Here is an 11,571-nt window from a genome sequence, read left to right on the forward strand (position 1 = left end):
GGGGTTATAGTTTATAAGAAATTGTTTAAAAATTATCTCTTTTAGTTATTTCCATTCCTTCTTGTTCATGAGCGTTTACATGGCACTTGAAGGTGCAAAAATAAGATAGTTACTGGAAGTGCATAAATAAATTATGACATTTCTTAAAAAGTTAAAAGATTGCTTTAATGATGTGTGTGTGTGTGTGTGTGTGTGTGTGTGTTATTGGAAGTAACTTTTCATTCTTTTTATATTGCTTCTGAATTGAAGGCCTTATCTAATTTAAAAGTATGACATTCAGAGCTGGGAGAAACTTTAGAAAGTACTTGAGACTTTTTTACAGATGAAAAAGCTGAGTTCCAGGGAAAGTAATTAACTTGAAGAAAATCTTAGGTCAATGTCAATACCATGATAAAATCACAGCATTCTGATTTACAGCCCAAGGCTCTCTATCTTACCTTCTTATTATTGATTTAATCTGCTACTTCCAAACCCCTAACTTTGGCTCTAGAAGAGATTACTTTGTTAGGTATCTTGTCTTCATGGGATACATAGAGAAAATAGCATACATTAAACATGCCATTAAAGACACAAATGTCTTGGATAATATTAAAAGCAATTTTTTATTATAGAAGTTATAAGTTTACAGAAAAATCATGTAAAAAATACAGCATTCCCATATACACCCATATTGCTGACACATTGCATTAGTGTGGAACCTTTCTAATAATTAATATAAGAATATTAACATTGTATTATTAACTAGAGTCCATAGTTTGCATTAGGTATATTTTTCCCCATATATCACCCTATTATTAACACCTTGCATTACTGTGGTACATTTGTTATAATTCATGAAAGAACATTTTTATACATGTACTATTACCTATAATCCATTGTTTGCAATAGGGTTCATTGTGTTATACAGTTTTATGTTTTATTTTTATTCTAGTAATATATATATGACATAAAATTTTCCCTTTTAACCATTTTCACATATGTAATTCAGTGCTGTTAATTACACTCACAATATTGTACTACCATCAGCACAATCCATTTCCAAAACTTTATGATCAAGTTAAATAGAAATTCTATAAAAGTTAAGCCTTAACTCTCCATTCTCTATCCCAAACCAGTTCCTGGTAACCTATGGTATAGATTCTAACTCTATGAATTTGCTTATTCTAATTATTTCATATCAGTGTGATCATACAATATGGGCCCTTTTTTTTTTTTTTTTTTTTTTTTTGTCTTTCTGAAATCTTTATTCTGTTCCATTGGTCAACTTATCTATCCTTACATCAATACTATTATCATAATTTCTATGGCTTTATCACAGTTCTTGATATCTGGGATTTAGTCCCCTGTCTATTCTTTTATATGATAGCCTTGACTATTATTGGCCTTTTGAACTTTCACGTAAATTTTAGAATTAGCTTAATTTCCATTGAGAAATTCAGATTTAGATTGAGTACATTGAATATATGAAGTAAGTTGGGGAAAACTGGTATCTTTTGAGATTGAGTCTTGGAATCCATGAAAAGACATATCCCTCCCTTCTTTGTAATTTTTTTGTACGGAGTTATTTAAAATATGCCCCCCACCCCCACCCAGGTACGTGGACTTTTTTTTTTTTAAGTATTGTGAACAATATTGGTGTAAATATTGGTGTAAAACTGTACTGTAGTAGTACAGTTGTTCCTCTTCTATTCAAACAGACTTAATTCCTATTGCCTATGCACGGTTTAAGAAAAATAGTATTAAATCCTTTTTGCTCAGGTGCAGTTGAAAACTTTAAAAAAATCACTTTTCTAGCTATGAGGTATTTATTAAAAACCCATTTGTGAATGTCTCTAAAGTTTAGAAAATTACGTATTTTATGATTTTATACCTATCAGGTCTTACATCACCAACAATATATCCTGTATGTTTAGTACATTTTGCCACCTTAATATTCAAATAAGGATACTCTTTTCACAAATTACTCAAATCCAAACTTGCGTAGAATTGTCATTAAATTGCATTTTAAAAATATAAAAACAAGCCATAAATGTAATGCTACCATCAACACTATCAACTCCTGATGACTTTAAAAGTTCTTTTTATATAACGAATGCTTATTCAGAACTGTTTTCTGGTATCTTTCCTATAAAGATTTGTTTTTACATCTGAAATACGGCTTTTAGTGAATGATTTTCAAGAAAATATATATTTTTTTTCACATTCAGCACAGTGACACATTTCACCTCAGTATGATTCCCTGATATGTAATACAATTTGAATCCAAAATAAATTTTAAGCATTTATAAAGTTTCACTGCGGTGTAAATCATCTGGTGCCCAATGAATTGTATGGCCTTACTCAAGGCTTTGCTTCTTGTTGCATTCTTAAGAGATCCTTCTCTGTGAAAATTCAGATTAAAATGACTCTAATACCTAAATGCTTTTCCCCATTCAGGAGACAGGCAAGGGTTTCTTGCCAGTGTGAACTCTCAGATAAAACAATGATGTTTGACTCCCTACTGGATTTCCCATATTCATTATATTCAGAGACTTTTCTGACCCAAGATTTTACTTCAGAGGAGACTCTCCACATCTAATACATTCATATTCCCTCTTCTATGAATTCTCTGATGGCTACTGAAGGCTGACCCATGATGGAATTTTTTCCCACATTCATTACATTCATAAGGTTTCTCTCCTGAATGAGTTCTATAACGTACAGTGAGATATGACTTCTGAGAAAAGACTTTTCCACACTCATTACATTCATAGGGTTTCTCTCCTGTGTGTACTCTCTGATGTCTAAACAGGGATGAATTATGGGAGAAGGTTTTCCCACATTCATTACATTCATATGGTTTCTCTTCGGAATGACTTCTGTAATGTAGAGTGTAGTACGACAACTCAGAGAATAATTTTCCACATATATTACATTCATAGGATTTCTCTGCTTTTGGAAGTGACTGATGTCCACCGAAGCCTGAATTTTCAAGGAAGGTTTTCCCACATTCAGTACATTCATAGGGTTTCTCTCCTAAGTCAGTTGTTTGATGATTAGTGAGATATGAAAATTGAGAGAAATTTCCACATTCACTGCATTCATGGGACTTCTCTTCTGTGTGTAATTTCCGATGTCTGATGAAGGCTGAATTTAAATTGAAGGTTTTGCCACATTCATTACATTCATAGGGTTTCTCTTCTAAATGACTTCTATAATGTATAGTGAGGTATGATACCCAAGAAAAGAATTTTCCACATTCACTACATTGATAAGGTTTCTCTCCTGTATGTGTTCTCTGATGTGTAATAAGGGTAGATTTCCGGTAGTAAGATTTCCCACAATCATTACATTTATGAAGTTTCTCTCCCATGTGTGTTCTCTGATGGTCACTGAAGGCTGACTTACAGGAGAAGGATTTCCCACATTCATTACATGGGTAGGGCCTTTCTCCTGAATGATTTCTCTGGTGTAGGGTGAGATGTGTCTTTTGGCGAAAAGTTTTTCCACATTCACTACATTCATAGGGTTTCTCTCCTGAATGAGTTCTCTGATGTTGAGTGAGATGTAACTTCTGACAGAAGGTTTTCCCACATTCATTACACTTATAAGGCTTCTCTTCTAAGTGTGATCTCTGATGTACAGTGAGGGTTCCCTTTTGGCTGAAGGATTTCCCACATACATTACATTCGTAAGGTTTCTCCCCTGTATGAGCCCTCTGATGTATAATGAATTTTGACTTTTTACAGAAGGATTTTCCACATTCACTGCATTCATAGGGCTTCATGTCCACTTGTGATCTCTGATATACACTGAAATTTGACATTTGGATGAAGTCTGGTCCAGAATCATTCCACTCATAGTGCTTTTCCCCCATATAAGCTCTTTTATGAGTAATGAAAACAGCTTCATTTTCAAAGGTTTCCATGCATTTATTATATTCAAAGGGTTCCTCTAAAATAGTAATTTTCTCAAGAATACTTTCATCATTTTGTGAATAGCCTTCCCCATTTTGAATAAATTCATAGGGTTTCTCTCCATGATGTGTTTTCTCACATTCAACACATTCATCAGGTTGCTTTCTTGCATAGCTTCCATCACTAATAATTAACTCTGAAATAGATTCTAAACTCTTTCCACATGAAACACAATTATGAGTTATTATGCTTGAAGTAACAAAGTTTGGTTCCACATTATAAGTTTTGGCAGATGCATTCTCTCCTTCTTCAATCAGGGTTTTGCTGTTGAGAAATAGAGCTTGACTTGAATGTTTGTCTTCATTTTCTTGGAATCTCTCTATCAAGTCACCACCTTTCCAGACTTCTTCTGGACAGCTCTGACATGGGAATTCACCTTCTACTATCCATGGCTCTTCTCCTTGCTCCAACTTGATGATCACATCTGGTTTGGTAATATCGTACCTGAAATGAGGTTGCTGTAGTTCTCCAGCATCACATCCTTGTATGTTATCTTTTCATCAGCATCCAGTTGCTGCCACTCCTCCTGGGTGAAGTCCACAGCCACATCCATGAATGACACTGACACCTGGGATTTCTCCATTTTCTGTTGCTCTTGGAAAAAGTGTAGACAACCATACTGGTAGAGCGCTTGCAGGGCTCCGGGGAGAGGCCGGGGTCGGGGATGATCTCAGGCCTGCTTCCAAGGGCTCAAAACGGCCATAGCCTCCGCCCGGCCGTCGGTAAACTCAAACCCGGGCTGCTGAGGATGCCGACGGGCCTGGCTGGGAGTGTCCGCAGAACCCGGACTCGGCCGGGGCCAAGGGAGGGCCGTCTGCTGCGCGCCGTCTGGGCCCGGCGCCTCCAGCCGCAGTGCCGCGGGCTCTGGGTACGGCTCCGCGATCTCCAGTAGAGCTTCGCGAGAACCCTTGACTGCCCCGCCCCGCCCTGCAGGCTCCAGGATCCTCGCCCACTGGAGGCCAAAGCCTGGGAATTAGGGCGAACGGTCACCTCGGAGGGACAGAAAGCCAGAGCCGGCCCTTTGTTTTTATTTCACTCAATACAATGTTTGCATTTATCTTGTTGAATGTATCGGAACTTCATTCTTTTTCTACATTAACATGAATATATGTTTACATACAACATTCCATTGTATGTGTATACTATATTTTGTTTATCCATTCAGTGGTTGATGAACACTTGGTTTGCTTCCATCTTTTGGAAATTGTGAATAATGGTGTTATAAATTTTGGTGTGCAAATATCTCTTCCAGTCCCTGCTTTTCAATTCTTTTCACTGGTAGCAGGATTGCTGGGTCATATGAAGAATTCTATATTTAGCTTCCCGAGGAACTGCCAAAATGACTTCCATAGCAGCTGCGCCATTTTACCTTCCTACCAGGAATGAATGAGTGTTCCTATTTCTCCACATCCTCTCCAACACTTGTAATGTGCTTTTCTTTCTTTATTTCTTTTTAAAATAATAACCTTTCTGTTGGATGTGAAATAGTACTTCATTGTGGTTTTGATTTGCATTTCCCTAATATCTAGTGATGTTGAGCATCTTTACATGTGCTTTTTAGCCATTTTTATATCCTCTTTAGAGAAATGTCTTTTCAAATCTTTTGCCCATTTTTTAGTTGGATTGTTTGCCTTTTTATTGTTGAGTTGTAGAATTTCTTTATATATTCTGAGTATTAAACCCTTATCAGATATGTGGTTTCCAATTTTTTCTCCCATTGAATAGGTTGTCTTTCATTTTGTGATAAAGTCCTTTGCTGCATAAAATTTCATAAGGTCCCTTTTATCTATTTTTTCTTTTGTTGCTTGGGCAGTGGGTATAAAGTCTAAGAAACCATTGCTTAACATGAGATTCTGAACATGCTTTTCTATATTTTGTTTCCTTTTAGGAGTTTTATAGTCATGGCTCTCATATTTAGGCACTTGATACATTTCAAGTTAAGTTTTGTGTATGGTGTGTGATAGGGGTCCTCCATTCTTTTGCATATGGATATCCAGTTCTGCCAGCACTGTTTGTTGCAGAGACTATTCTTTCCTTATTGAGTGGACTTGACAGCCTTGTCAAAAATCAATTGGCCATAATTTTGAGTGTCTATTTTTGAACTCTCATTTGTCTATATAGCTATATTTGTGCCAGTACCATGGTGTTTTGACCACTGTAGCTTTGTAATAAGCTTTAAAGTCAGGAAATCTGAGGCTCCCCAACTTCATTCTTCTTTTTTTATGATATTTTTGGCTAGTCTGAGCTCCTTACATTTCCAAATGAATTTGGTAACTGGCTTTTCCTTTTCTGCCAAGTGGGCTGTTGTAATTTTGAAGGGGATAACATTGAACCTGTAAATCATTTTGAGAATTGACATCCTTATGTTATTTTGTCTTTTGATCAATGAACATGGAATGTCCCAGCACTTATTTAGGTATTCTTTGATTTATTTTAACAATGTTTTATAGTTTTCTGTGCACAAGTCCTTTACATCCTTGGTTAAATTTACTACTAGATATTTGATCCTTTTAGTTGCTATTGTAAATGGATTTTTTTTTCTTGATTTCCTCCTCAAATTGCTCATTACTAGTTTGTAGAAACTCTACTAATATTTATAGGTTGATTTTGTTCCTCACAATTGCTATATTTGTTTATAAGCTCCAGAAACTTTTTGTAGATTTTTGGGACTCTGTAGGATTGTATCATCTGCAAATAGTGAAAGTTTTACTTCTTCCTTTCCAATTTGGATGACTTTTATTTCTTTTCTTACCTAACTGCTCTGACTAGAACTTCTAGCACAATGTTGCATAATAGTGGTGACAGATCTTAGAGGAAAAGCTTTGCGTCTTTCAACATTGAGTATGATGTTAGCTGTGGGTTTTTCATGTATGCCATTTATCAAGTTGGGGAAGTTTCCTTCTATTCCTGATTTTCTAAGTGTTTTTATCAATAAGTGTTCTGGATATTATCAAATGCCTTTTCTGCATAAATTGGGATGATTGTGTGTTTTTTCCCTTTGTTTTGGTAATGTAATCTATTACATTAATTGATTTTCTTATGTTGAACCACCCTTGCACACCTGGGATAAAACCCACTTGATCATGATGTATAAATCTTTTAACATGGATTTGGCTTGCAAATATTTTGTTGAGGATTTTTGTGTCTATATTCATAAGAAATTGGTCTGTAATTTTTTTCTTGAAGTATCAATATCTTTATCTGGCCTTGATATTAGGGTGATGTTGGCTTCATAGAATGAGTTAGGTAGTGTTCCCTTCTTTTCAATTTTTTTTGGAAGAGTTTGAGCAGGGTTAGTATTAATTCTTCTTGGTATGATTGGTAGAATTCACCTTTGAAGCCACCTGTTCCTGAGCTTTTCTTTTTTGGGAGGTTTTTGATGAGTGATTCAATCTCTTTCCTTGTAATTGGTCTGGTGAGGTCTTCTATTGCTTTTAAAGTTAGTGTAGGTTGTTCATTGTTTCTAAGAATTTATCCATTTCTTCTAGACTGTCTGATTTGTTGGCCTGCAGCTGTTCTTGGTATCCTCATGTGATCCTTTTTATTTCTGTTGGTTCAGTAATAATGTCCACCCTCTCATTTTTTATTTTATTTATTTGCACCTTCTCTCTTTTTTTCTTTGTCAGTCTAGCTAAGAGTTTGCCAATTTTATTGATCTTTTCAAAGAACCAACTTTTGATTTTGTTAATTCTCTATCTTGCTTTTTATTTTCAATTTAGTATATTTCTTCTCTAATTTTTGTTATTTCTTTCCTTCTGCTTGATTTGGGGGGCAGTTTACTATTATTTTTCTAGTTCCTCCAAGTGAACAGTTAGGTCTTCATTTTACCTCTTTCTTCTTTTTTAATGTAAGGTTTTTAGGGCTATAAATTTCCTTCCCAGTACTTCCTTTAATGGATTCCTTAAGTTTTGATATGTTGCATTCTCATTTTCGTTAGTCTCAAGATATTTACTGATTTCCCTTGTCAAGATTTTGCTCAGGACTACACGGTGTCTGCTGGCCTCTGGGGTGGGGAACAGGTGGCCAGAACTGCAGTGGAGATTAGTCTCTAACTGCAGTCTCTCGGTTTGTGGGATTAATGAGCTCCTTTATGGAAAGGCTCTAGGCTGCTTTTCCAAGAGTGTTAACTTCACTGGCCTCCTTTGGAGTAGGACTAAATTGAGTCTCACCAGCTGGCAAGAACCAAGTTATCCCACAGCTGTCAGGCTCAGGGATGGAGGAGGGTCACCAGGTACCATGGCTGAGTTCACTCACAATTTCTCCATTGTTTTCTGTCCATCTCTTCCTTATATGTTGCAATGGTCCTTCCCTGGTTTCCTGAGATTCATACCACTACTGTGTATAATTCCTGCTTGTTCTGTAGCTCCTTTTGGTGGAGGAGTGAGTTCTGCCTGTCCTTATTCTACTGTCTTCCTGGAAGTTTTCTAATATTTTGTTTTGTTTTGTTTTGTTTTTGTTTGTTTGTTTTAAATTTAGCCAGGTAGGAATTTCTTTTTTAAATTTAATTTTATTGAGATTGTTCACATACTGTACAATTATCCAAAGATCCAAAGTATCATCATACAGCTGTGCATCCATCACCAAAATTATTTTTTTTTTCAATTTTTAGAACACTTTAATTACTCCAGAAAAGAAATAAACACACATAAAAAAAAAAACCTCACAAATACTCCCATACCCTAACCACCCGGCCCTCCATTATTGACTCATAGTGTTGGTATAGTACATTTGTTACTGTTGATGAAAGAATGTTAAAATACTACTAACTGTACTACATAGATTGCAATAGGTATATATTTTTCCCTATATACCTCTCTATTATTAACTTCTAGTTGTAGTGTCATACATTTGTTCTAGTTCATGAGAGAGATTTATAGTATTTGTACAGTTAATCATGGACATTGCCCACCACAAGATTCACTGTTTTATACATTCCCATCTTTTAACCTCCAACTTTCCTTCCAGTGACATATGTGCTCTGAGATTACCCTTTCCACCACATTCACACAATATTCAGCACTGTTAGTTATTCTCACAATAGCATGCTACATCACCTGTATCTATTTCCAAACACTTACGTTCAACCAAGTTGAACATTCTGCTCGTAATAAGCAACCACTCTCCATTCTTTATCCTCATTCTATATCTTGGTAACTTATATTTCACATCTATGAGTTTACATATTATAATTAGTTCATGTCAGTAAGATCATGCAATATTTGTCCTGATGTGTCTGACTTATTTCACTCAATATAATGCCTTCAGGATTTCCTCATCAACCCATTATTTTTGATTTTACAAAACAGTTTTGTTTACCCACCACACATTCCAACTTAAGTAAACAATCAATGGTTCCCTGTAAAGCCATGTATTTATATATTCACCACCATCACCACTATCTATTCAAGGACATCTCCATTTCTTGCACAAAGAAGGAGGAAAAATCAAAGAGGGTAGAGAGACAAAAGAAAAAGAAAAAACCATGACAGCTAAAAAGCAACAAAAGGAAAGATAGAATTAAAATAAAATAGAATACAAGAGTCAAACAACATTGCCAATGCCAAGAGTCCCATACCCCTCCCTTGTGTCCTCTAAGAGGCATTTAGCTTTGGTATATTGCCTTTGTTATATTAAGGGAAGCAAAATACAATGTTTCTGTTAACTATAGTCTCTAGTTTGCATTGAATATATTTTTTTCCTCAATACCACACCATTTTTAGCAAGGTTGACATTCATTTATTTTCCCTCATGTAAAAACATATTTGTACATTTTATCACAATTGTTGAGCACTCTAAGTTTCACTGAGTTATACAGCCCCAGTCTTTATCTTTCCTCTTTCCTTCTGGTATCCCACATGCTCCTAACCTTCCTCTTTCAACCATACTCTCAGGCATCTTTGTTCAATGTACTTATGTTGTTGTGCTACCATCACTCAAAATTATGTTACAAGCTTCTCACTCCTGTCTTTTCCTATCTGTCTGTAGTGCTCCATTTAGAATTTCCTGTAGAGCAGGTATCTTGTTCACAAACTCTGTCATTGTCTATTTGTCAGAGAATATTTTAAACTCTCCATCATGTTTGAAGGACAGTTTTGCCAGATATAGGATTCTTGGTTGGTGGTTTTTCTCTTCCATATCCTAAATATATCACATCACTACCTTCTTGCCTCCATGGTTTCTACTGAGAAAACCACACATAGTCTTGTCTAGCTTCCTTTGTATGTGATGAATCACTTTTCTCTTGCTGCTTACAGGATTTTCTCTTTGTCTTTGACATTTGATAATCAGATTATTAAGTGTCTTGGCATAAGTCTATTCAGGACTATTCTGTTTTGGGTATGCTGTACTTCTTGGATCTATAATTTTATGTCTTTCATAAGAGATGGGAAATTTTCATTGATTATTTCCTCTAGTTTTGCTTCTGCCCTTTTTCCCTTCTCTTCTACTGGGACACCCATGACACATACATTCATGTACTTCATGTTGTCATTCAATTCCCTGAGATGTTGCTTGTATTTTTCCATTCTTTTCCCTATCTATCCTTTTGTGTGTAGGATTTCAGAGTGTATTGTTCTCCAGTTCCTGAGTATTTTTTCTGCCTCTTGAGATCTTCTATTGTATGTCTCCATTGTGTTTTTCATCTCTTGTTTTGTGCCTTTCATTTCCCTAGATACTGCCAGTAGTTTTTTCAAACTGTCAATTTCTACCTTGTTCACCAGTGTTTTCTTTATAGCCTTCAACTCTTTTGCTATATCTTCCCTGAACTCATTTATTTGGTTTTTGATATGATTTAGCACATTTCTTTGAAAATCTTTAATAGATTTTTTCATTAAAATGAAACAATATCTCAACTGTATCTTGATTGAGGTGTAAGTTTGGTCCTTTTACTGGGTGATGTCTTTGTTTTTTCTAGTGTAGATTGTATTTTTCTGCTGTCTAGACATCTGGTTTCCTTGGTTACCCCAATCAGATTTTCCCAGACCAGAACAGATTCAGATCTCAGAATGGGGTTATATTCACTTTCAAGTCTCCCTGTGGGTGTGTCTTAGAGATTGAGAGACTTTCCTGTGAGACCTGTAGCTGCTGTGCTCTTCCTAACCTTCCCAGTAGGTGGTGCCTGTCAACCTGTTGCTTCTGACTGGTGTAAGGAGGTGTGACCCCTTTAGTTTCTGTTTTGGCTGTTTTCCCCCAGGCACTGTGGTCTGGTTCTGATGAGAAGGCCAGTAGTAAGGCTGGGCCCCACATCCTTCCTCTTAGGGGGTGTTGCAACACCCCCTAGGGAGTTATCATCTGCATTTGAATAGCTCCTTTGTCTCTCTGACTCTGTTATCTCCACCCCTGTCTGGGTCAAGTGCTGCAAACTGAAAATATCTGAGGCTCTCTCCACTGAGTCACTCAGGTTAAGACAGAGAAAAAGGGAAAGAAAGCCCTGTTTCAGAGCCAGTCCACAGACCCCCAGTTTCACCCATTGGCCAGAGGTAACACCTGGTCTTCTGGGCTCCTCCTCCCAAGACACAGGAGTCTTCTGGCTCTTTAAGGTCAGTCATCAGTAAAAGCCTCTGTCTGCTTGTTAGGGGTTTGTAGCTTGTATTCAGCAGTCCACATTTCTTAATTA

General features: G+C 36.3%; 1 protein-coding gene across 1 annotated transcript; it reads right to left on the reverse strand.

Annotated features, from left to right (window-relative positions):
* Positions 1-2,554: 2,554 nt before the first annotated feature.
* On the reverse strand, positions 2,555-4,539 carry LOC119507667 (RB-associated KRAB zinc finger protein-like). The gene is given in 2 exon segments (XM_037800888.1): positions 2,555-4,401; positions 4,404-4,539. Coding segments are annotated over 2 exon segments (1,983 nt in total).
* Between the last annotated feature and the right edge of the window lie 7,032 nt (positions 4,540-11,571).

This window comes from Choloepus didactylus, chromosome 13 (genome assembly GCF_015220235.1).
Source record: "Choloepus didactylus isolate mChoDid1 chromosome 13, mChoDid1.pri, whole genome shotgun sequence".
In the NCBI taxonomy this organism is placed as follows: Eukaryota; Metazoa; Chordata; class Mammalia; order Pilosa; family Megalonychidae; genus Choloepus; species Choloepus didactylus.